A 26,782-nucleotide genomic window follows, 5' to 3' on the forward strand; every position below is an offset into this window, starting at 1 on the left:
TTCTCAGTGCTTTGGTTCCTGAATGTGTTGCCCATTTGTCTTAGTAGGTATGACTTAAGGTGTTATACTTCATGTACTTAAAAAAAAAACTGTATTAAGGTTCTCCAAGAGACAGAACTGATAGAATGAACTAATATATATCTATATATTAGCAAGAGATTTTATCAGAGTGGTTTATAAGCTGTGGGTTAAGTAGCCTAACAATGGCTGCCTAGTGATAGAAAAGCCAGTGTGATGGCTTGTATATCTTGGACTAGGGAGTGGCACCATTTGGAGGTGTGGCCTTGTTGGAATAGGTGTGAGCTGGTTGGAGTAGGTGTGTCACTGTGGGTGTGGGCTTAAGACTCTAACCCCAGTTGCCTGGAAGTCAGTCTTCCACTAGCAGCCTTTGGATGAAGACATAGAACTCCCAGCTCTGCCTGCGCCATGACAGCCTGGATGCTGCCACGCTCCCACCTTGATGATAATGGACTGAACCTCTGAACCTGTAAGCTAGCCCCAATTAAATGTTTTTTTTATAAGACTTGCCTTGGTCATAGTGTCTGTTCACAACAGTAAAACCCTAACTAAGACAGCCAGTGACCCAATATTTGTTCAGTCCATGAGACTGGGTGTCTTAGCAGTCCCAATCTGATGCTAGAGTCCAGAGAAGTCCGAGAGAGCTGCCAGTTTGTAGTCCACATTGGAGTTCACACCAACAAAGGAGTGGGTCAGGATAGATGAGTGGTCCAGTAAGTGTGTGAGGGTCACCAGACAAAAAGCACAAGCTTTTTTCTGTGTCCTTTTATGTGGGCTGCCACCAGAAGATGTGGCCTGGATTTAGGATGGATCTTCTACCTCAATAATCCAATAAAAATCCCCCACAGGTGTGCCCAGCTGTTTGGTCATTAGAGCCTTCCAAATGTAATTGAGTTGACAACCAAGGTTAGCCATCAAACAGTCCCCCTGAGTACACTGAAGGTGTCCCCTGTGTTAAGTCTGAGGATATGGTGAGGGCATTCCATCCTTGCTATGGACCAGGTTCAGTTGGCCTCTCTCAATACGTGTGGAATCAAGGTTCCAGACAGGTGGGCATGGAGTTGGCGAGAAATGACAAACGGATACAGATCCAAGGGAGTGCTAAATCTGAATGTAATTTTTTCACAAAGCAAACACCAGTCTTATATAATACAGAAAACAATGGAGTAAGGTGTCACTGCAGGCAATATACATTGAAATATCTGACACAAAACAGAGGAATGGCTTCAAAGGACTGACAGGAACCAGGTAGTGTTTACAGTAAAGATAAAACAGCCATAACACACTTCCTCCAACAAGGCCATATCCCCAATCCCTCTCAAGTATTGCCACCTCCCGATACCAAGAATTAAAATATATGAGCCTGTGGGGTCCATTTTCATTCAGACCTCCAGTGTCCATTCTACAGGCTGCTGTGGGAGGTGGAGCCTCCAGTTTGCTGTTTTCCCTGAGCTATAAAACCAGTATCAGTGCAGCCTTCTTCCCTGGCTCTACCATCCACAGCACATGGGACTTATCTTCTAGACTCAGGCTAGCTTCACTCCACAGATACAGCTGTCCTTGGTGGTTGTCTCGTGGTACTGGCACCTCCAAAATGCTGGGGTCTCTGCTGCATCTGGATGGCACCTTCACTAGAAACTTTGGATGGGTTCTGTTCAGGAACCCTGACCCTGCCACATGATGCCTGTATGAGTCCTTTAATACTGGGGCTTCTACTGCAACTGAGGCTGTGTCTTCTTCGCCAACAGCCTCTCCTGGCCTCTCATGGCACCCAGCCTCAGCTGTTCTCCATGACCCCTTCGTGGTTTGGAGCAGAGACCTGGGATGGGAGACTCTTACACATTACCAAGTTCATCAGCCAGCACAAGATACAGTCTGACCCCTCTGGATTACAGCCTCGATGTGCGGAACTTGATTTAAAAACTAATTAAGCCAGCATAACTGAAATAAAATCTATGGACTGTTTCCTCAGTGTCAACACACAGGGAAGCTGAGGTCCAGAGTGGTGCAAGGCACTTTGGGACATTTTGCCTCAGTGATACTGGCCCTTTCTTAATCACAGCTGATTCTTCAGCCTCCGATGACTAGTATTGATTTTCCCAGCAAAGTAGGGTTTTTACTTTAGCACTTCTTAATTCAAAATCATATAGCCAGACCTGATCATGTGTTTTTGAAGGATTCAAAGGTCCTTCTGAAACTTTACAATTCAAACTTCCATCAACTGTGAGCTCTCAGCTTCATCTTCTAAGTCCCCACAAGAGTGCACTAAGCTTTGAGCACTCAGTGGCTTTTCTAGCCCAAAGTTCCAAAATCCTGGAAAGATCCCTAGTCACACAGTCTGGTCTGTCATAGAAATAGCCCACTCTCTCTACCAATTTCTGTCTCACAGTTTCTAATGCTGTGATGAAACACCATGATCAAAAGCAACCCAGGGAGGAAAGAGTTTATTTTAGCTTACATGTCCCCGACACAATCTGTTGTGAAGGGAAATCAGGGCAGGAACTCAAGGCAGGAACATGGAGGTAAGGACTGAAGCAGAGGCCATGGAGGAGTGCTGCTTACTGGCTTGCTGTCCACACACTGCACGCATCCACACACTGCATGCATAGCTGCCTCTCTGCAGTTGCACCCAGCCTCTCGTGTTTGTAGAAGTTGCATGGCTGGTTCCAAACAGCTTCACCCCTTCTTCCCTGTATGTGGAAGCCAGCACTAGGCCTGCCAGGCAGAGGCTCGGCGCTTCCTAAGATGCTGGGAGATGAAGGCCCTGGGGCACCAGCTAAAGATGTCTAATTAGCACCAGGTATCTATGCATTCAGCTGCTGTAGTTGGTGTTTTGGCTGCAGAGCTCTCTCCAAGGGAAAATGATCAGACCGATTTAGGGTCACATTTCAAGTTAATCTCAGTAGTTACCTGGGACCTTGGGCCTCATGACTGGCTAGCCTGAGTCTTTGTCACCAAGAATTTGAGGAAAATTAATACCTACCCAAAGAGTTGTGAGCACCAAAGAAAGTAAGACCCTTTTTACACCTTGGTCCAGAAAAAGTGTCATTTTTATTGCTCATAAGTATGTATATAAAAAGTATGACTAAATTTGTGTAATTTCTTTCCTTAATTACATACTGAAAATCATATTAACCTCAAATTACCTACAAATCTTGGAGATCTCTTGGTGAAATCTGACACATTGCACTCATGTGAAGGGAGCACTTGAGGTTTAATCTAAAGGAAAGGGTGTACACAGTTAGGGCATTTTAGAATCAGCCAGACAGCCATGTTTGGGAGGAGATAGATGTCTGCCATTGAGTGCTATAAATTGTTTCTGGGTGGCAATTCAGCTTGAGAGATCTGGAGAGAGGCTGAAAGATGAATACAGTGAATATGATCCTGGTGTTTCTTTTGTGTCGTTCTGAAGCCAGGTAGTGTTGGCCCAACAGTTCCATAGGCATGTTCCCCTGGCATGCTTCTAAGTGTTTTAGCAATGAGCCCTTCAGCTCCAATCCAGCTGCTGGACGTGAAGGCTGAGGCCACAGCTGTCGTCTCACCAAGACATCGTAGGTGTGCTGCCAAAGAGGCAGTGGTCAAAGACAGACGTGGCTGTGTTCCTCGCAGGTGGTGACTTCACCAGCCATAGACAGGTACAGCTTCCCATCAGGACACGCACAGATCTCATAGAATCCATTAGAGCTGCCAGCAGGACCCTGTGTCCCCTGCTTCAACTTGGTCAAACCCACAGTTTCAGCATCGAGCACCAGCTGTTTGGGAGAAAGTGACCGGTGAGGAAGGAGGAATGAACCGCACCAAGGGAAATTCATATTCCCAGCATATTCCAAGAAAGGTAGTTTCCTGCCATCGAAAACCAGCTGGGTTCTGAGCTGGGTACCTGCCTGTGCTCGCATCCTATCAGAATGGCCAAGCTGGGTATCTGTCTGTGCTCGCATCCTATCAGAATGGCCAAGCTGGGTATCTGTCTGTGCTCGCATCCTATCAGAATGGCTGAGCTGGGTACCTGCCTGTGCTCGCATTTTATCAGAATGGCTGAGCTGGGTACCTGCCTGTGCTCGCATCCTATCAGAATGTCCTTTAATGGGGAATTCTATTCTTTGTGCAGGTCAGGCTGAGCATCCTTCTCCCGTGTGGAGAGAGGCCATACTTTCTTTTACCCCTAGCTGGGAAAACTGACCCATTGTTTTACAGTATTTACAGTAAACTCTTAATATTATTTGAAACACTTCTGTCTTCTCTTAAGTGCTGAATGGACTAGACCTGAAGACTAAAGCAAGCATCAGGTTTGGTTAAATAGGAACGTTAGCAAAGAGCCACTGATGGGCCTCTTTCCTAGCAGAAGCCATTCTGCTAAGGATTTGAGAACAGTGTCCTTGAGCAGACATCCTCTTCCTCCCAGGATGCACTGGTTGAAAAGAAATGGGTACTTTGTAGGTTGGCACAGTGTCTTCATTGTTCACAGCTTAGCTCTCTCTCTCTCTCTCTCTCTCTCTCTCTCTCTCTCTCTCTCTCTCTCTCTCTCTCTCTCTCTCTCTCTCTCATTCCTTTAGCTTTCAACCCTAAATCCCATCTCTTAATGAGCTGTCAGCATTGCTGCTGGATAGACAGCTTACTCTGTGTGGCCTTGGCCAGGGCAGAGGCAACCCAGTGGGCCCCGTGCAGGGCCAGGGGATGGATCTTTGAGTGCTTGCTTTTCCCTGGTAGGCTGTTAACTCGGCATCCCTGCCTCTCCTGTCTTGTGGCTCATAGGTTAGTAGATTAATTGTGTCCACCTGTTTCTTTTCCTCTGCTGACAGCCCACTGTGTTTTGCTGCTCCCCGTGTTAGGCAGGAGTCCAGACTTCTCTATCCTCCCTTAGTTCAGCTCCTAGTCATGGGGGATGGCAACTGGGATTATAGGTCCCACTGTGGGCTGCATGCAAAAACACTGCATGGTTAAACAGATGGAAATACGGCCATTTAAAAACTGAAGCTTCATGCACTGTGTGATAATACTGTGTCTCCACAATAAGATCACACAACCCTTGATCTCCCTCTTTGATCTTCCGAGATCATCATATAAGTTCTCTCCAGATCATATAAGTTCCTCAAGTTTCAGTTTGTAGTTGATGTTCATGTCTTCCCTGTCAGCTGTCCTTGCCTGGATTCTGTCACCTGAAGTGACTCCTCATGACCTTTAATACATCACAGTCCATCCTAACTACATTGTCCTATTTATGTTAAGTGAAAGTCAATTCAAAATATTATGCTAGTGTCTCAAGTCCACAAAGCATGATTGAGCAAACATTTCCCCCATTGGTTTAATGAGGAGACGGCCACAGAGAGCCAGCAAACCTTCCAGAACTCACATATATATTTACAGCATAGGACTGATAAACCACAGGGGCCCAGGCTTCCCGATTTGCAACTTCCCTGGGCCCTGCTCTCCCAGCATTGGGCTTTGCAGTAGTCTCTGCTAACTGTCCCTGGTGCAAGCCTGGGGCATAGCTGAGGAGGGAGCGGGTAACCATGCACTTCCACTGTGCTGGTGACATAGGACAACACCACACACACACACACACACACACACACACACACACACACACAGGTGAAGTGGCAACTTAAGGGCTCTTTGGAGAGTCAGTTTTGTTGGTCGGTGTTTTGCTGGGGCAAACACGTGAAGGAACATTTCCTGAGATGGACACAGGTGAAAGGCTAAGGCAGACTCGTGAAGGAACACTTCACTGAAGCAGACACAGGAGGGAGGATGTTCTGCTTTAAACACACACACACACATGAAAGGACATGTGATGAAGGAGTCTTTACTAACAACACATGTGTATCAGTCTGCCTTACATTTCGTAGCTGAGCTGCATTTGTTAGGACTCTGGGACTCTGGCTGATTGAATGCACGTGCTGAGGCCAGACGTGCTGAGTGAGGCAAGGCACGTGGGAGGATTCATGATGCTTGCAGGGTATAAATAGGACACGACAGAGGGGCAGAGACAGAGCTTGGCTTGCTGGTACAACCAGCTGTGCAACGCTTGTGGGTCTCATGTCTTTGCTGATCTTCACTTCCCTGAAAAAGGAACAGCCAAGAACTTCTCCTGGTGTTCCCCCTGGTCCCTCCTGCTGACTTAAGCTGAGGCTGAAGCCTGGCTGTCTCTGCCAGATCGTGTCACTGCTGCTGATTCGTGTTTGCTATCCTGACTACTGAACTGGGCTGCTAGTGTTTGCGAGGGATCGACCTGCCACTGCCTGCTAACCTGTGAACTGAACTGCAGACAACACAGATGGAAGTTGCTCCAAAAAACCTTTCTAAACAGGTTCACTTCCCCCATGTCCTTTCTTTCCCACCACCTCTGGTGGGTGCTGGGCTAAAAAGGAAGTTAAAGCATTTAATCATTAAAAATAGGATTTGAAAAAATTAAAGTTACACACAGGGAACAGGAGCATAAGTGTACATAGCTACATCCAGACTCCAAAATGACATTGTGATGGAGCGGCTTAAAAAGGCTTTGTGAACCATTGCCTTATTTGAACAGAGAAACAAGGTCCTGATCTGTGCAGTGTGCACTTGCACTGCACAAAGGCAACCAGCATTAATACTGCAGCCTGTGGATTTATTGTAGACAGCCTGGAATGTCTGGTTTCCCACTGACTGAAGTCAAGCTTTCGACTCCTATTAATAAAGTTCTGCAAATCATGGTGTAGGGTATATCTATTATACTACAACAGATATTCTGGATTTAAACCTTACTATAGTTGACCTTTGAAAGAAATTCATTTTTCCTACTTCATTTTATTTTGCACTAAATTCTGTGCAAGCAAACACAGTGCTCCTGGCAACAACAGAGGACAGCTGTCATCTGCAGATGACCCCTGTGATGCCCATGCTGTGAAACACCGACTCACTAGGAAATGGAAAATTGATGTTGTCTGTGGTGCTTTTTCACAAGTGAGAATGAGGAGTGTCTTGGTAATGCAGATGCCAGTGTAGGAGAGTGAGCCCACTAGGGAAGGAATGTAACCTTGCACAGCCTTCTCCCTCACCACATTGTCCGTGCTATGCCTTTCATCATGGCTCACTCACTACAAATCAGCGGAAGATCAGCACACTGACATCCTAGTGGGGTCGCACGCAGATGCCTCATCAGAGTGCAATAGGAGCCCCATCGTAGAACTCACCACTCCTTCACTACTCTGCAAGATGATGTCCATCTGAGAGAGGGCCTCCAATTTCCCAGCGTGAGCTTTAACGTGAACCCCCCTTGGGGCATCCATGCTTAGACTCCGAGTTGGAGATTCTAACCTGAAATGAGAAAAAAAAAATGAAGGTGTCTTTACATTTGGAACTTAAAGCCATAGAGGAGGGAAAGGTACTTTGCAAAAATCAACAAAATGGGGACTGGATAAATGGTTCAATGGTTAAGAGCACAGGCTGCTCTTCCAGAGGACCAGGTTCAATTTCCAGCACCTACATGGCGGCTCACGGTTCTCTGTATCTGAAGTTCTAGGGGATCCAGAACTGCATGCCTGTGGCTCGGAGACAAACATGCAGGTCAAACGCTCATGTACATAAAATAGAAATAAACCTAAAAAGAAAAATCCACAAAACAGGCAGGTGTGTCAGCATTTTGGAGGCTGAAGCAGGAAGATCATGAGTTTGAGGTCAGCCTGGGCTACATAGGAAGACCCTATTTAAAAAAATAAGCCAACTAAGCATGTTGGTAAAATTAAATAAATATTTCCAAGGACACAATAAAGGAGAAAAATGTAAAAGCAACATTGAAGCAAAATGGAAGCTTGGATGGAAGGGGCCGTGTAGATTTTTATATTTGTGAAGAAGTGTGTTGACTTAAACTTGGTTAGAAACTAATTTTCTTCACGCATATGAAAATACCCAGCACAATCGCTAGAAGTAAAATCATGGGAAGAAATATGGGTGGGAGACCAGGAAAGGCCGCTCACCCAACAAAGGTGAGAAAGAGGAGAAAGGACCAGCAGAGCAAATGAAACACAGGGTGGCTGATGGAGTATCAGCCATTACAGCAAGAACAGTAAGTACGGCTGAATTCACCCATTAACCCATGACTATTCCTGTGATGGCTGGTCTCAACTGACAACCTGAGATCCACAATCATGTGGGAGGTAGGACTCTGAGCATGCCTGTGGGCTTATCCTGATTTAACCTAACTGAGGAGGCGAGACCTACTTACTAGTCACAACCATTCCCTGGTATGGTGGTTTAAATATGCTTGGCCCAGGAAGTGGCATTATTAGGAGGTGTGGCCTTGTTGGAGTAGGTGTTGCCTTGGAGTGGGTGTGGCCTTGTTGGAATGGGTGTGGCCTTGTTGGAGGAAGTGTGTCACTGTGGGGTGGGCTTTGAGGCTGGTATGCTCAAGCTCCACCGAATGCAGAAGAGACTCCTAGCTGCCTGCAGAGGAGTCTTCCCCTGGCTGCCTTCAGCTCAAGATTTAGAACTCTCAGCTCCTCTACTACCAGGTCTGCCTGCGCCAATGTCATACTTCCTGCCATGCTGATAATGGACTGAACCTCTGAACCTGTCAGCCAGACCCAACTAAATGTCTTCCTTTATAAGAGTTGCCTTGGTCATAGCGTCTCTTCACAGCAATGCCAACCCTAAGATACCTGGGTTGGGGCCAAGGTTGTACAGAAAGGCTTAAGTTAGCTGGGCGTAGGCATCCATCCTTCTCCACGTCCTAAGTGTGGGTCAGTGTAATCAGACCAACTGCTTCAAGATCCTGTGGTCCTGACTTCCCAGACTAGGAGCTGAAATAACCCTTTTCTTGATTTTGTCAGGATAATTGATCACAGAAACAAGACAAGAAACTAAGGCAACACTCATAGAGAAATGCAAATTAAAATAACATCACAGCTCCATGTGATCCCCCTGTCCTGGTGCCTTCTAGGTGGGCCGCTGTGTCAGGGTGAAGCTGAGTATCTCCCTCCCAGCTGCCAGCAGCTGGGGACTAAAAGATGTTAAATGTCACAGTTAAACTCATTATATTTTGTTTTCTTCCTTTTCTTTTATTGAAAATAGATTGTTATACAATAGATTCTGATTATGGTTCCCTCCCAAGTCTTCCAGGAATACCCCCACCTTCCTGCCATTGGAATCCACACACCCTCACTCACTCACTCACTAGGAAAAAAGGGCAACTAAAGAATAATAACAAAACAAACTGAATAGAACAAAATAGGTCAAAATGAGCTGAAAAGGCACGAGATACACAGATAGACAGAGACACCTTGACTTTCTCGAAATGATGGACTGTGACCTAGAACTGTGAGCTAAATAAACCTTTTCTTCCTAAAGTTGCTTTTGTTGGGATATTTTTATCACAGAAACAGAAACAAACTGAGTCAGTTAGCCAACAGGTGTATCTCTAATTCTGAGACATAGCTTTTAAAATGGTTTCATTCACTTTAAAGCAAATCTCTAAAGTTTCTATCTTACTTCAAGATGTTTTTAATAATTAGTTTTACAAGATGTTAAATAATCTTATGCCTGAAGAAAATATTCCTCATCCTTGGTGATATAATTCTTCAGCATTGATCTTATAGCCCTTTCTAAAATTAATGAACATTATTATAGTCCAATAATCATCATTATTGATTTTTGTTACAAATGTCTCTAGATGGATAAAATGCTGAGCTAGTATTGAAAGGTTAGTCTGGCTAAGGAAGTAGGATTATCCATGTACAGTGAAGAATGCAGTCAGATACTTTATCAGAACATAACACAAATGGCCTCTGATAGAATCCCTGAGCCTGTCTAAAACCTCATATTTACTGTCTCCATTTCTATAGTGTTCTGGGTAGTTCTGAACACCCAACAGAATCACTCACTAAACTCTGTGTACAGCATTTTAGGGCATCATTAGCTTGTAGAAACATTTCTCTTCCATATTTACTAACTGGTGCCAAAGGGCTCCAACCCCATGGTCAGGTTGCTACCACAGTGACCTCATGTGGTGGTTTCGATTTTCTGTTACTCCCTGATAAAATACTTAGGAGAAGCAACTTAAAAGAGGAAGGCTTTGTTTTGGCTCGTGGTTTGGGGCAGTGCAGCCCCTCATGGTGGGGTCAGCATGGAGGCCAGCACTCTGTGATGCTGGAGCTTGCAATGGTTTGCTCACATCCGGGCAGGTCAAGAACCTGGTTATAGCCCACATAGCCCTACCCATGACTTATAAGCATCTCCCACCTCCTGAAGGCTTTAAACCTCCCCCAAACCGTGCCACCAGCTGGGGAGCAACTGCCCAGATACATAAATCGGGGGAGGGTGGTCTACATTCTTACTATGATAGATCATTTATTTAAAAATATTATTTGGCCTTTGACACAAAAATATATTAGCAGAATTAACAGTGGATCTAGGAGCCTAGAATGGCAGATCTACTCTGTAAGATCAAGCTTATGTACAAAACTACTCAGTCATCACACACAAATACATCAATGGCTGAGGGCCATCCCAAAAGGAGAAACACTGTATGTTCCTCTCACATGAAGTGCATAGAATAGTCAAGTCCACTGAAGGAAAGGAGTGTTGTGGATTCCAGGGCTGGGGTGGGGAGAGGGGGGTGAAGAACTGTTTAAGGGGCTGGAATCTCAGTTCAAAGAGAAGACAGCTCTGGAGATGGACTACGGCCATGGTTCAAAACCAGCTGGGATGACGTAATGCCACTAAACTACCCACTAAACATGGCTCAATGGGTAAATTGTAGATGATGTGCATTTTACCATACATACTAAAGCTTTCTAAAATTTTGCAAATATGAATTTATCCTGTAGTTGCTTTTATAACATCATTTCCTTAGTAATATATGTGTATATGCGTGTATGTATGTATGTGCACACACAGAGACACCCGTATATACTTACACACCCAGGCATGCACCTACCATTGGAATTAACATTTCAAAAATGATTATTTCAAATTTCCAGATCTATGTGGGACACTGTACTCTTCTGTGAGGCTTTGGATTTTTTTTTAAGGTTGAGTAGGGATGGACAGCAGACAGAAGGGACCCCCTCAGAGGGAAGAATTTGTTCAAAAGCCTGGGGTGGGAAGGGGTAGTAAACGCTCACATCTGGGAGGCATGTGAGGGAGATGAGGATGTCCAGGCCCAGCCCTAGCCCTGTAGGGCCCTGCGTGCAGCCATCATAACCATGGCAGATGCAGAAGCAACCAAGTATTTAAAACAGTGTCCGCCGAGCAGTGTTCCTCTGACAGGAGTCTGAGGAGCAGATTCCTACTGTCCTCTGGACCCTGAACAGAGGCAGTGGGGACAAGAGAGGAAGAGCATGAAACCACATCGAAGTTCAGATCCAACAAGACTTTGGACTTGCCATGGGTTCTAATAGGCACTAATCAGATAGTTATATGCAGGAAGCCCTGAAAGTAAAGACGACCAATGCAGTAGGAGTGAGGTGGGCACATTGTGAGCGTCTGTCTGCAGGCACAACTCATTGTTTGCTATGAGAACGTTTGTTTGTATTGAGTAAATTCTTACCTAAGGTCTTGAAATGGGTCAGCTCTGACAAGGGGTGTCTCCACTGAGTGTTCAAAAAGAGCTCCTTCTGGCCCTAAAAGAAGACCAGAGATGTGTCAGAGACAAAAGTACAAGAAGTAGCCTCAGCCAAACTAACAGACAGTCCAGCCAGGAGGCTGAGCATCCCTGATCCCAGAATCCAGACGTTTTGAGAATTGGCTTAACCATCAAGCGTGGAAAATCCCAACCCATAGCCTACGTTTAGCTATTGTTGGAAGCCAGAGTTCACATTTTAAGTCTGTAGGCTGTAGAGCTTCCTTACCTAAGTAACAAGCAATGCTGGCTGGAAAGCCATGCTGTGGTTAGAGCACAGCTACTTACCAACTCTAAGGCAGCAGGGCAGACTGTGGCCCAGGGCTCTCAGTGATAAACTGAGATAAACTGTCACATGTGACCTAGGAAGTGTGTGGGTTAGGACTCACACAAAGCAGCAGGGCAGACGGAGCTGAGTACAGGAGAATGAGTGAACACTGTGCTGGGCCCAGAGGCTCCTCAGGGCAATGCTGATCTACTGCTCAGGTTATGTTTAAAGTACTTCTTACCGTGACTATCATGGGCATATGCACAGATTTAAGCAGCCGTGTTTCATCTGGGTACACCCACAACGGGTTATCCAGTAGGTTATTTATCCACTAGCTTCTGCCAGGCCAAAACTCAGCTCCTCCCTAAATCTCACTCATACCTAGATTCCATAGTTAACTGGGTCCCTTCCCAGATTTAGAACACACCCTGCCTGGACCTCACCTCTAATCAGACCCTACCCTCGGTTTAGGCTGATCACCTGTATAGACCACACCCTGCCTAGGCCACACCCCTGCCTGGGCCACACCCTTGTATCAATTTCTGCCCTAGTTTGTTTTCTATTATTTGATAAATACAGTCACCAAAAGCAACATGGGAGGAAAAGGGTTACTTTAGTTTACAGGTTCAGGTCTTATCACTGATGGCTGCTTAGGAAGTGGCCAGAAATGCAATCTTGAATCCTATACCAAACCTTCTTGTTTATGATTTAGATGTGAAATAGTCCTCCAGGCTCATGTGTTTCATTACTAGGTCTCTAGTAATAGTGAGGTTGTGGAACCTTCAGGAGGCTGGCCTAGCTGGAGGAGGCAGGTTGCTAGGGGCAGGCCTTTAAGCTCATCGCTCTTCTTATTTCTGGTCTGAACTCTCTCCGTTTTCTGAACCTCTGAGATGTGTAAAGCTGTGCTGGGCCATCAGCTCCCTCAGCCACAGAGCAAGCAGGTTCAGCCTCCATGCCTTCTCTCCCACAAGGGACTGTCTCTCCTGAACTGTGAGCCAGGACAAGGCTTTGCCCCTCGAGCTGTTTCTGGAAGATGCTTTGTTACAGTGACAAGAAAAGCAACGGAGACATTACTGAGACAGAGATTCCAGGGATAAGCACAATAAGTCCAGACACATCAGGCCCCTGGGTGGCCTCATCTGCTAAAGTAACCCTTTTCCTCCCATGCTGCTTTTGGTGACTGTATTTATCAAATAATAGAAAACAAACTAGGGCAGAAATTGATACAAGGGTGTGGCCCAGGCAGGGTGTGGCCTATGCAGAGGTTCGGCCTAAACCGAGGGTAGGGTCTGATTAGAAATGAGGTCCAGGCAGGGTGCTTCCTCATCTGCTTCACTGATGATGCTATAGCCTAACAGAAGCTCTGGGCTAGGGAGAGGCTCATTCTCTGTAAAGGATGTCTGCATTTGATGGAATCCATGTTTCTCTTTATACCCCTTTCTCTACATTTTAATATTAACACCCTGTAGTGCGTTCCCCAAGAGCTTTGCTGACTTGGCACACATTCATCTTGATCAACCAGCAAGAGTAGATTGGTGGTACCAACACACTCTGACACATCAGGAGACAGACAGACCTAATGACAACTTACATGCAACTAGTATGAAAATGGTCACAAAGTAAAGAAAGCCATTGTTTCCTATACAGGTGGCCCTGAACTTTTAAAGTGCTATGTCATAAACTGATAATATCCCAAGTGGAAGATACATTGAATCTACCCAACATAACACCCATGCCATCTCAGTAGCGTAGCTACTGAGGTGGTTCAATCATATGTGATCCAAGGGCTGACTAGCAGGTGTAGCATTGGCCACTGTAGCTGTCCAGCCATAAGAATGGGACCACATAGTGCCAGGCCAGGAAAATATCTGCATTAAAACTTCCAGTTACTTTCTACTTACTTTTTGTGTAGCCCAAGTCTCAAATTCATGATCTTCTACTACTGAGTGTTGGGACCACAGGCGCATGCCCCTCCCTGCACCTGCTTTAATCTATTATCTTTGGTTTCCTAGTATTTTTTAGGAATAAAAAGGAAGCCAGAACACTGCTTCTGTCACAAAGGCTGCAACACTAGATCATCACTTTGCATGTGTTTGGGAATGATGCATATGTTGCATAAAATTGTATATCAGGGGTTGAGTCCACCTCCTGCTAACACTATGAGAGAATATTGCTCCTGCAGGCTTGCCTATTCGTGTAGAAAAATTCAGGAAGCGGCTTAATCACAGCTGTCCGCTTGTAGCTCTAGTCTTCCAGAAACACAGCAAGTGAGTTTACAACAGGTTCTGAAAATGGTTTTCATAGAATTGTTTTTCTGCTGAAGGCGAACCCAGTGAGCATTTAATTCCACTAAGTACCGGGCGTAATGGGAATAATGCCAGATGTGGATTGTACAGAGAGATCTGCCAGCCGTTGGCTACAGTGACTGGAAAGAGATGAAGAAGAAAGAAAGTGGGTGAAGCTCTGAGGAAGGCCTCATCCTTCAGATACAAACAGAATGTCAAAAGAAATGCCGGGAAGACCGTTAACACAGCCAACTGCCTTTCCTTAGCAGAGTGCAGAGCAGAGCTGGGAATGCCTAGCTGCCCCTGGCTGGCTCCACGGACCTGTTACCCGCAGTCTGCCTGTGCCAACCACAGCGCCCTGCTCCTCCACAGAGAACAGTGGCTTGCCATCTTCAGAATTGATCTGAAAGTGCTGGCTCTGGACTTCTACCATCTGGGCACCTGAAAGACAAATCAGCACAGCATATTAGACGTGTTTACTTTAAGCCACATTGATTCCCTGTTTCTACAACTTTTGTGTCAACCACTACAAAACAATGCACTCACACCACAACATCCCTGCAACGATAATAATACATAAACCCCAAAAAGGCTTAGATGACAGATTTAGTTAGGAATTAAAGCTCACAATTTGCTCAATTTTCTTTTTCTTAAGAAAATCTGGTTTTACTTTTGATAATTGTGGTTTGAATAGGTTTGCCCCACCCCCACCCCATAGACTCATATGTTTGAATGCTTGGCCCATAGAGAGTGGCACTATTAGGATGTGTGGCCTTGTTGGAGGAAGTGTGTCACTGTGGGGGCAGGCATTGAAGTCTCCTATGCTCAAGCTATGCCCAGCGTGGAACACAGTTGCCTGCAGATCAAGATGTAGATCTCTCATCTCCTCCACAACACAGCAATACCTCTTCATAGTGCTGATTCCTCCTGTCATGACTCCCCATGGCTTGCACCTCTTCCTAACCCCATAAAACTGACAAGGCCGTACTGTCCCCTCCTTTTCCCAGGCTGCTTTCTGTCCTCCAGCCCATAAGAGGCTGTCCAGCAGTTTGATTCCCCAGAAACTCTTTCCAGCCAAGGAGTGGTCTAGTTAGGTGTTTTCACTGATAACCATTAGCAGCTGAGATAAAAATACTTTCTAGGAGGAAGGACTTCAGGCCCTGAAGGGGATAGGAACTCCACAGGGAGACCAACAGTGTCAACTAACCTGGGTCCTTGGGGCTCTCAGAGTCTGAACTACCAACCAAAGAGCATACACAGGCAGTACCTAGGCCTCCCCACTCATATGTAGCAGATGTGCAGTTTGACCTTCATGTGGGTCCTGAACAACTGGACTAGAGACTATGACTATCCCAAAAGCTGTTGCCTGTACACTTTCAATGAGAAACTTTCTGTTTAAACCTGCATAACTAGTGACAGTTTCGTGGAGGTGGGAATGGGAATCACATGTGTGACAAAGACAGAGTGCCACCATTGCAGGACACAGAGGATGGAGGGCCAGGGCAGACACAGAGACAGAGAGGAGCTAGTCTGGGTCCATCCTAGTTGACTGTTCTTTAGCTCCCAGAATTTGAAAAGAATTCCCCTTTCAGCTATAAATATAGAAACTATTGTGTTGTGGTTTGGGAGACTGCTCAGTGGGCAAAAAGTAAGGACCAGAGACCCCCAGCACCCATGTGAATGCTAGAGGGCACAACAGCCCACCTGTGGTCTTAGCACTCAGCAGGCAGAGATGAGGGAATCCTGCAGCAAGCTGGAGGCTTGGCTAGCCAAATCGCTGGGCTCTAGGTTCAAGTGAGAGACCATGCCTCCATGTTTAAGATGGAAGGTGATAGAAGAAGACATCCAAAGTTAACCTGTGGTCTCTCACATAGTGTGCATGGAAGACATGAATACACATGTCCTCCAGCACATGTGTGGAAACCCACCCACATATGCATGCACAGCCCACACATATACAAATGCAATTTTCCCTCCTTGGGGGAAGGAGATGAATGTGAACAAAATATATTTTATGCTATTCTCCAAGAAATAATCTTTTAAAACATGTAATTAAGAAACTTTTGGGAGCTGGTGAGATGGCTCAGTGGTTAAGAGTGCCGACTGCTCTTCCCAAGGTCCTGAGTTCAAATACCAGCAACCACATGGTGGCTCACAACTATCTGTAACAAAATCTGATGCCCTCTTCTGGAGTGTCTGAAGACAGCGACAGTGTACTTACATATAATAAATAAATAAATCTTTAAAAAAAGAAAAAGTTCCCCTTCTGAACATCCATTTTCCCACCTATAAAGCACAGGTACTTTATCAATATCCAAACTCCCTGATAAATCACATTAAAAAAATAAGAACAAACAAATAAGCAATTTTTAAGGTCAGGAAAGATTTTCCTACCCCTTATGTGTTATTATATATTTCCCGTGTGTTGTTATTCAACTATATATGGAATCCAGGATTGACACATTCAATAAATGCTCACTGAGTGAGTGAGAAAAGTGAACAATGCCCCTTAAACATCTGAAGCCAGCAGCTGATTAGGGAATTTAAAGAATGGTGCTAAGAGGCTGCATCAGGGACCTAGCATTTGCCTAATTGGAGACCAACTGACTGCTTTTGAAAACTATAGCCAGGTAGATGGGAGCTGGGGAAAGCTGGACACTCTGTAAGCTGCAGTCACTGCGCCCTGTGCAAATGATGGGAGGAGATACACTCGAAAAGGGGGTGGGGGCATGGACCAAGGGGAGTAGGGGAGGAGAGAGGGCATGGGGGAGGGGAGGGAGAGGAGGGAGAATAAGAGAGAAAGAGGGAAAGAGATGAGAAGGGATGGAGAGAGTGTGGATATGCCTCTGGCTCTGGGCCAAGGCCTCTGTTCTCTTGGGCCTAGCTAACTTGGTCTTTTGAATATGACATTCTCTTCTAGAGCTAACCTTCACAGGCCTCTATTGCCTGGAGCTGAAATCGTTTTGATCAAAATATCAGGGGCTGGGGAGGTTCTCAGTGGGTAAACTGTTTGCCATGCACTCAATGAGAACCCAAATCCCCAACTAGGATGCATGTAAAAGCTGGGTGCAGCAATTCACACACGTAACCCCAACCTGTACAGAGACAGGGAGATTCCGGAACTCACTGGCCCTCCAGTCTAACCAAACCGGTGAGCTCCAGACTCAGTGACAAACCTTGTCCTCAGCTGAGGAAGACAGCAGCACGCACACACACGCACACACACACACACACACACACACCCTCTGCCTCTTGGTGCTAACTAACTGTTCTCTATGAACAACACAAAAGCTAGAAGGCTCGTGCTTTATTATTTCTAACTAAGTTTGCAATTCTTTGGAAGAAACCGCCATCTGTTCAGCATCACCCACTGACCCGGAGCAAGTGAGCTGCTGTGAGGACGGCGGACTCACCCACTTTCACCCGGCCTGTGACCTCCCCTTCTGAGTTGCGAGCACTGACTGTCACGTTCTGGGTTGACTGCAGAAGCAGAGATGAGTCCTGGAAAGGATTTACAAAATTAACAAAATACACCTCTATGTATGCATATAGTCTATATTTATACTTTCTATATCACTATACACACACACATATATATTTATTTTTTACTACAAATGTATAGGATCCCAGTGACACACACACACACATATATATTTATCCTATACATTTGAACTAAACAAAATTTTAAATCTCAGACTTATATTATTTTCAGTGTACAAATATATTAACTTTTAAGAATAGGTTATAATAACCCTTCGAGTTTGAAGATGCTGCTCCTAACATGTTAATTAGTTCTCCAGGCAAACAGGGTCTAATGAGTGTTGTATCTTTGCCAAGGCAGCCACAGTGTTTGTTGTCAGGGTTACTTATGTTCAAGACATTTGGAAGGAAGAGATCAGAGAATGGTTAAGATAGTCTACGAGAAATACCACGCTGCTTACTGTCAAAGCACGAAGGTTTCGTTCACACTGTAACAGTGATGCACTGCACATTTCAAAAAGCTAGAAGACATCACTTTTAATGCCTCCACTATAAAGAAATGATCAATTTTGGAGGAAATATGTTTGACCTAGTTCCAACATTACACAATGTATGTATGTGTTGAGAACATCCCAGGGTACTCTTTAAAATGGAAGTTTTGGGAAGGTCAGATGTCTCGGTAGATTACAAAGCTTCTTGTGCGTGACTGAACACCTGACATCCATCCCCACATCCCCTAATGGAGGCAGAGCAACAACTTTTAAAAGTTGTCCCCTTGCCAGGGGTAATCCCAGCACTCGGGAGGCAGAGGCAGGCGGATTTCTGAGTTCGAGGCCAGCCTGGTCTACAAAGTGAGTTCCAGGACAGCCAGGGCTATACAGAGAAACCCTGTCTCGAAAAACCAAAAAAAAAAAAAAAAAAAAAAGTTGTCCCCTGCTGCACACACAGAGACACACACACACACACACACACACACACACACACACACACGCATAAAGTAAATAAAAATTTTGAGAAATATGTAATGTGTGTTTCTTGGTGCTTCATGAGAGTGTGCTTGAGAGAAGGGCCACCGTGACTGTGCAAACTCAGGTCCTCATGCTTGTCAAGTAGGCTCATTACCAACTGAGCCATCTCCCCAGCCCCACACACTGATTTAGAGAGTGCCGTGAAGCCAGCATCGTTAGAAGCCAGAGCAACGTTCACGAAGAAGACATTCTTTCAGCTCAGCACTGGAAATCGGTATTGAATGGTAAACTCTTGAGATTGATAGAAAGCCGCTCCCTAGAAACTCGTAACTAACACATTGGATTCCGCAGGTTTCTGAGGGGCACATCTGCTCTGCACTCATTAGTGTTGTTACAAACTGCTGCACAGCTCGGTCATGGTCATTTGCTTCTGTGTTTTATGACCTGGCTGACATTGATGACATTGCTGACACATTGTGAGCCCTTGATATGGGGTTGGTTTTCTGACTTACTTGCTAACTGTAGTCCCCGCTCTTCTTAAAGCATTGTGGAAATGGCAGCCTGATAAAACACAACTGAAGTCGTTCATTCTAGAAGGTTCCACTCGCTATGCTCTATTTACCTGACTCTGGTCACCAGGTCCTGAGGGATGACTTGGGAATGCAGGGAGAATGGGCTGTCATATTTTACTTTATTCAGACCTGACTTACTAACGAAAACGTGGGCTGATTTTTCTTGTCCTCAGACAGCAGTGTTCTTAACATCTCCAAGTGTGTATTTCAAGAAGTTTAACATTTCCTACTATGGTTAATGTAAGTGCACTACAGCGATCTGCTCAGATCTGACTCATGCATGAATCAGCCACAGTTACAGAGCATCTGCACACGCTCCTTCAGCCAGCAAGAGCCCTAGAAGTAATACGACTTCACCTACAAATACGAGTTCTGCCCGCCCCAGAACCTCCCCTTTGTGTCAGTACTGACTACGACCCTTGTGCTCTAATAGAGAAGAGCATGGCAAGCATGGCTCTGGCAGTCCTTGCCCTTCCCCCAGTCCCTCTGCCTTGCTAAACTGTTAGGTTACATTCTAGAACCACCGAGTGGATGTGCCCCTCAGAAACCTGCGGAATCCAATGTGTTAGTTACGAGTTTCTAGGGAGCGGCTTTCTATCAATCTCAAGAGTTTACCATTCAATACCGATTTCCAGTGCCATTCTAGTGCCACCGAGGCCTATTCCCTTATGTGGCCACTTCTTCCCCTGAGGCTGACCACCAGGTTCCAGCTATCAAAGCATTGAAGTCTAGCAATCAAAAGACCCTGTTGGCTCACCTAATTAGCATACCCAATCAAAACAAACCAACTCAGCTTAACCAGATGGGAGTCTCCTTTCCCCATCATAAATTGTCATTTGCCCATGGGTCATGCATGTCTGTCTTCTCTCTATCTAGAAGTAGTCCTTTGTCCCTCCAGGTCAAATATCCTTCCCCCCTCTCCCTTGTTCCTTTTCCCTTCTCCCTTGTCCTCTATCTCCTCTCTTTGTATCTTTCTCCCTGTTCTCTTGTCCTTCTGGGACGACTAATTTTCTTTTTGCTGAGAACTTGGTCTTGGGGTGCATGGTGCTGACACCAGTCCTTACAACGCTCATTCTGCCATCGGTAAGACACCCTACCAGCTCTGTGGGAATAGCTATGCTTCAGGCTCTGTGATCCTTTTTTATAATTATTTCATAGTGACTGGCGTGGAGCTGCTTATGGTGAGTCTCAGGCTCACAATCCTTTGAGCAGCACAACTCACGCAGAATGTCTGTATGACTGGAGTTTCTCCCAAGGTCCTCAGAGAGCCCGGAGTGCCCCAAATCAAGGCTGTTTGGCTGCTTGTCCCAGTGAAGGGATGTTCAATTGTTCTGGGTAAAGATGTTTTAATCCAGGCTGGAGAGATGGCTCTGTGGTTAAGAGGACTGACTGCTCTTCCAGAGGTCCTGAGTTCAAATCCCAGCACTCACATGGTGGCTCACAAACATCTGCAATGAGATCCTATGCCCTCTTCTGGTGTGTCTGAAGATAGTGACAGTGTACTCACATACATTAAATAAATAAATAAATAAATAAATAAATCTTTTTTTAAAAAAAGATGTTTTAATCCTAAATCACATTATTTTTTTTTACGGGCTAAATTGCTGAGGCTACAAAACTCAGAGCAGACACATTTAAGAACAAAATCTTTATAGTACGTATTCTGTAAGGTCTACTGTCCAATAGCACATTATTAGACATAACATACCATGAACTTGTGTACACACCTACTTGCTAAAAATCCCCTCCGAAAAACAGAATTTCTGTGTGTGACCGTTACTTATTTCCACAGGTTATGTGAAACACGACCTTCTTACCACTCTGGAGCGTATTTCTTTGGCGTACAGCGGAAATAAAAATTCCGACTCCCCTTCCAGGCGAAGTCCATCTGCTGTAACGTGCAAGTGACCCATTCCTATCTGGTAAAGAAAAGAGACAGGAAGTTTCCATTGATTTATTTTTTTGCTTCTTTTCAATTAACTAAAATTACTCATGCATCTTCATAAATTCCTTCCATTTGTCTGTATTTCTCCTAAATATTTGAAGCTTTAGTTGTTTATATTCAATATCTATTTTTAAAAAACCTTTTTGTAAGTACAAAGGTCTATTTGAGAGATGCGTATAAGATTTAACAAATCATTTTATAATAAACACCTAAGACCCATGACCATATTAAAAAATAAAACCTTCCTGTAATGGTTTAATTTTAAGGACATTGATGATTGATTGATTGATTGATTGATTGTGACCACATACATGCCATGGCATCTGTGTAGAGGACAACTTGCAGAGGTTGGCTCTTTCTCTTGGCCATGTGGGTCCCAGGAATCAAACTCAGGTTGTCAGGCTAGGCCCGTCCCTTTGCCTACTGAGCATCCCCGCCCCCCCCCCCCGCCCCCCAATGTGGAGCACAGCGGAGGTTTTGCGAGGATATGTAAAGAACAGGAAGTCCTGAGTGAATGTGCATGTTCGGTAGCCACTTCAAGAAACCAGTGCCACAGACAGACTTATGGGAGGGTCAAAGCTTTCCTCCAGGCAAGGATCTGATGAAATTGGTGAGCCACCCTCTCTGGTTCACATTCAGATATTGACAGTGTACAAAGCCCAGAAACTGCAGCTTCCCCAGCCAAAGAATTGCAACCTGAGACTTCTACCTTACCGAGACCTCCTACAGGGAGGGAGACTGCCCAGAGCAGTGCATAAGGAGCCTGCCGAGTAGAGCATGGTGTAATCGGTGCTGCTCCAGCAGATAGATGGGGTGGCCCATGCACCCCACCTTTTCTGGACACGTGTCTATCAGTCTTCATTCCCTCATCACCCTAGTCAGGCTCCCAGGACCAAGCTGTGCTGGACCTGATACCTTGACCCTGCTTTTTAAATTCTAAATAAAGAGATAATAAAATGGACTCTTCTGAGGCATACAATTCTTGAAGTTTCAGCCCACAAATGTATATACGTACACAAACCACAAGCACAATTAGAATTCATTATCCCTTAAGACATCCTAAACATCCTTTTAAGGCTGCATGTTCACTGTGTTCTTGATGAAATAAATACTTATTGGAGAACTTTAACTGAGAAGCACTTTCAGGGAGAGAGAAGTCTGTGTTCCAGGGGCTGCGTTCCTCAAGTCTACAGTCACAAAAGGGCCAGTAAATCAAAGACAAAGCCACGGAGATCATGGAGACCACCTGGCCACACTGGACCACTTCTTCCTTCAGTGTGGGTAGCCTTGGAAGGACCACATTACAGGCCCATGTACAGCACTGATTTCCATGTTCTGAAGCACAGCTGGGCGATGGTCATCCCCAAGTCATCCTCACCCCTGCCATCCTGTCATGCCTTCCACCCAAGAATTCCAAAAAGGCCTCCACATTGACTGAACGTGAACTATCAATTTATTTCCCACATCGTGAAGAGGCTCAGAGCAGAGGAGGCAGCAGCCTTGCTGTTGAGATCTGATAGGGAAAGTCTAGGAGAATCCATGTTTAGTACGGCTTTATGACCCGAGACTCCGTCCTCCTCATCCCCCTGAACACTTGATAAAGACACAAATCGTGTTATGGAGTGAACGCCTCTCCATAGATTTCAGAAGAAACTCCTTAGAGAATACAGTCTGGGGCTTCTCTAGTGTTAGAAAAAGTTATATGTCAGTTTATAGGTGTCCACCTCTGCTTTTTAGCTGTTGCACACTACCCCATGGTATGAATGCAACTTCTCCTTATAGTCTTTAATGTTTGAGAATTTCACACATGCATACTGCATTTTGGTAAAATCCTATCCCTTTCTCTCCCACGCCTCTCTTCTCCTCTACTTTTCCTTCCCAACTTCATGTTCTCACAGAAGACGTTAATCCATTATTTTACTTAAAGAATTGTGACAACTCCTCCCAAACGGTATAAAAGTAGAGCAATTAACCCAGTGCATTTGCAGAGAGACCCAGGAGTTTGTGAGGATGTGTTATAGTCCAGTCAGTATCCTATTATTTAATAGAATACAGATCAAAGACTTCTTGTAACATCCTGGATTAGACAGCATGTCTGAAAAACCCAAAGTAATTTTGTGGTATCAACCTAACATTAAATGTGTGTCACTTCTTAATGTTCATGACTATATACACACACGCTCCTGCAAAGGTCATCTGACCTTTCATTTCTTTTCGTGCTCCAGAATCAAAAAATACTTCTTGAGTACATAATTGCACCCAATACACTGGGATATTGATAAGGAAAGGCATTCTGTGGCTATTATGATAACCATTTAATTGATTTTATAGTTCTGTACAGAGAAGTTGGGATTCAATACAGAATTTGTACAGTCATAAAACAACAAATGTTTTATGTGATTAAGAATCTGGGTCCACTAAAATAAGAAACTAATACTTAATTAAAACCCACGAGCAAAGTATATGGGCATAAAAGCATCAGTTTTCTACAAGGAGGCACCGCAGCATCATTTGTTATATCAAGAGCCATAGAAGAAAGTTGTGGTGATTTGACTGAGCCTGCCCAACAGGCTCAGGAAGTTGGAGCCTTGGTTCTCATCCAGTAGGTGGCGCTGTTTGAAGAGGTTTAGGGAAGTGCAGCTTTGCAGAAGAGTCTGTCACTAGGGGTGGGCTTTGAGATGCTATAGCCTTCCTCTCTTGCCCTTGAAGATGTGAGCTTCTAGTTTCCTGCTCTGGTCACCACACCTGCCTGCAGCCACGCTTTCCCACCATGATGGTGGAGTCATATCCTTCCAGAACTATAAACCCAAGGAAACCTTTCCTTCTACAAGATGCCTGGGTTTATCACAGACACAGAAAAATAACTAAAATATACACAGACGCCCAGCCTTTGTGCAGAAATGCTGGGATTCAGTATTCAGTACCATCATGACACTGCAGAATATTGTCAGGATAAATTCTAACCCGGAAATCACACCCTATATTGTCTAATGTTAAATACACTCATAACTCTAACCTTTACTTAAAAAAAATTTATAATAGATTCTAATGTATGTATAGTAAGTACAGTTATATGCAGATATAATACAAATATATAATAATTGTATACAAATATAATAAATATATTCAATAATGTTTCTCAAGCTATATTTTAATTTTATGAGTATATTACCAGAATGTGTAGAAATGCAGATGTTTACTATGGGGAGACAGTTGATGGTAGCTATTGGCTTGTACCATGACATAGCAGGAACAAAGGCATAGATAATGTAGGGTTCGTTAAGTGCACTTCGCACTAAACCTCAACTGTAGCTATCATTCTTGGGAAGAGTCTGGGCACACATCACACCCTCGGCTGCCTGGGGAAAACATACTGACTAAACTGTGATGTTCCTCACAGTAGCACTTTTATCTCAGTGGATCTATCTTGCCAAATCAATGTATTCTATATTAAATGAGAACCCCATCCCAGAATGCACAGAACAAGGGCTTCTTGTGACATAGCTTAGTGGTAGAGCACTTGCCTAATATGCAAAAGGTCTTGTGTTCAATTCCCAGCACCATGAAATAAACAAAATGTACACAAAACATCAAGGCAAATAAGGCTGTGCAATTATTTTTAACATATGGGAATATTTAGAATAGAATAACTTCTTTAAGACTTCTGGCATTTTATTTACTAAATCTGTTGTGAATATTGAAGTCGTTGCATATACCCTTATGTGTGTCAGACAGAGTGTTGAAAACACGCCAATGTTGCATTGCTCTGGCTTGGGCGTGGTCTAAGTGTGTCTTCCAAGGCAGTGGTTCTCAACCTATGGGTCGAGACCCCATGTGGGTCAAATGATCCTTTCACAGGAGTCACCTAAAACCATTGGGAATGTCAGATTCATAACAGTGTTAAAATTACTATTATGAAGTAGCAACAAAAATAATTTTATGGTTGGGGGTCACCACAGCATGAGGAACTGTATTAAAGAGTTGCAGTATTAGGAAGGTTGGTCGCTGGGGTGGCAGCTTTCTGGACTTTTGAGAGGTAAGTCCTCATGGAAGGCCCTCGGGTCAATGGCAACTTGCACATGAGAGAGTCTGAGATATTTGTCTGGGAGGGGGTCCTAGTTAGCTTTCATGGGAGGGTTGTGATAAAATCCCCAGCTGGGTCCCACCCAGTCTGGCTTTTTGTCTGTCAATTGGATTCTTCTGTATGTTCAGGTTCACACTTCCACCAGGCATCCTGAGGTCCCCCTCAGAGCTGAACCTAAGTCCTTAAACCTCCAGAATTATGAGCTGAATGAACAAGCCTCTTTAGATGAAGTCGTCAGCTTTAAACAGGACATCTCTACAAGCTCCCTACCCCAAAGGCTCGGGGAACATCAGCAGGGAGGAGGCAGAGAGCGTGTAAGAGCTGAAGGAGGGGAGGAGCTCCGGGAAACCTTTTGGGTCTGGCATACTGGGTGCACTCTGGAACTCACGGTAGCTGTGGTTACCTGCACAACATCAAGTCAGCCAAACTCTGACATAGATGGGTAGATCATCTCCGGGCCACAACCCTTACTGTGGAGCTAATCATGGATAACTGCTGGAGAAGAATCACTCTTCTCAGAGGGTGTGGCCACTGGAAGGTAGATGTCCCATGATGCTCCAGTGGATGGATCCACACCCCTGCACTTATGGGCAGCACTAATTGGATTTACTGAGTTATAAAAACAATGGCCTGAAATTGGGACTTAGATCTGTTAGAGAGATATGGAGAGAACCATAGGAGGGGAGAGGGATAAATATGATCATATTTTAATGTATACATATTTAACATATACATTATCAAGAATAAAGAAAAACTAAATGAAAAACAAACGAAAATCATCTTCTTTAAAAACAAACAAATGCTTGCCTCAGGTATTTCATTACAGTAATTTAATTTAGATGAGAGCAGGCATGCAAACACTAAACTATAGCACTGACGACATGAGGAAAATCCAATTCTATAGATGGTAATGGGTAAATGGCCACCAAGGAATCTTGAGAGAATCAACCACAAATTCAAGATTAGAATTTTCCAACCCATAGAGATAATGACTAATGAAAAATACTATGCAATAAATTAAAAAAAAACAGTACAATAATTTACAATGAGTCAGAGAAAGCAATACTCACTGGAGAAAACCACATCACTTTCAGAATCCAGATAGTGAGAGCGAGATTCACAACGAGGATGGCGAGCAGGAGAAGGACGAATAAGTATAGGCAGCGCTTCCTCCATCCGTAAATGCCAATCTTGTAGATGTTCTGGTTCTCGGGCCTCTCTATGTGAGTGCCCTCGGTGACCGTGGTGTACTGTTCTCGAACCATCTTCTAGAGAGGGGAGGAGGGAGGGCAGAGAACTTAGTGGTCAGTACCGATATATCATGAGTCTAGAAAACAATTTTAATCCAGACCAGAAGCCAGGTATGGTGTGTACACCTGTAATCGCAGAGCTCAGAGCGGGGAGGGGAAGGGAGCAGAAGGTTCAAGGGAATTCTTGGTTTCATAGTGAACTCAAGGTCAGCTGCATAAGTCTCTATCTCAAAGGAAGAACAAATGAGCGAGCGAGCGAGAGAGAGAGAGAGAGAGGGGGGGAAGAAGGAGGAGGAGGAGGGGAGGGGAAGGGAGGGGA

The 26,782-nt window shown here is 44.7% G+C and overlaps 1 protein-coding gene across 2 annotated transcripts in view; it reads right to left on the minus strand.

Annotated features, from left to right (window-relative positions):
* Positions 1-1,118: 1,118 nt before the first annotated feature.
* Positions 1,119-26,782, minus strand: part of Sgcg (sarcoglycan gamma) — a 53,693-nt gene continuing 28,029 nt past the window's right edge. For both annotated transcript variants that reach the window (XM_021181532.2, XM_029468850.1), the window contains 7 exons: positions 26,284-26,481; positions 21,002-21,103; positions 17,578-17,665; positions 14,486-14,605; positions 11,540-11,612; positions 7,188-7,311; positions 1,119-3,770 (listed from right to left, as the gene is read on the minus strand). In XM_021181532.2, coding sequence (XP_021037191.1) covers positions 3,597-3,770; positions 7,188-7,311; positions 11,540-11,612; positions 14,486-14,605; positions 17,578-17,665; positions 21,002-21,103; positions 26,284-26,478 — 876 coding nt within the window. In that variant the 5' untranslated portion in view covers positions 26,479-26,481 and the 3' untranslated portion in view covers positions 1,119-3,596. The remainder of the gene's footprint in view (positions 3,771-7,187; positions 7,312-11,539; positions 11,613-14,485; positions 14,606-17,577; positions 17,666-21,001; positions 21,104-26,283; positions 26,482-26,782) is intronic.

Source organism: Mus caroli, chromosome 14, assembly GCF_900094665.2.
Source record: "Mus caroli chromosome 14, CAROLI_EIJ_v1.1, whole genome shotgun sequence".
Lineage (NCBI taxonomy): Eukaryota > Metazoa > Chordata > Mammalia > Rodentia > Muridae > Mus > Mus caroli.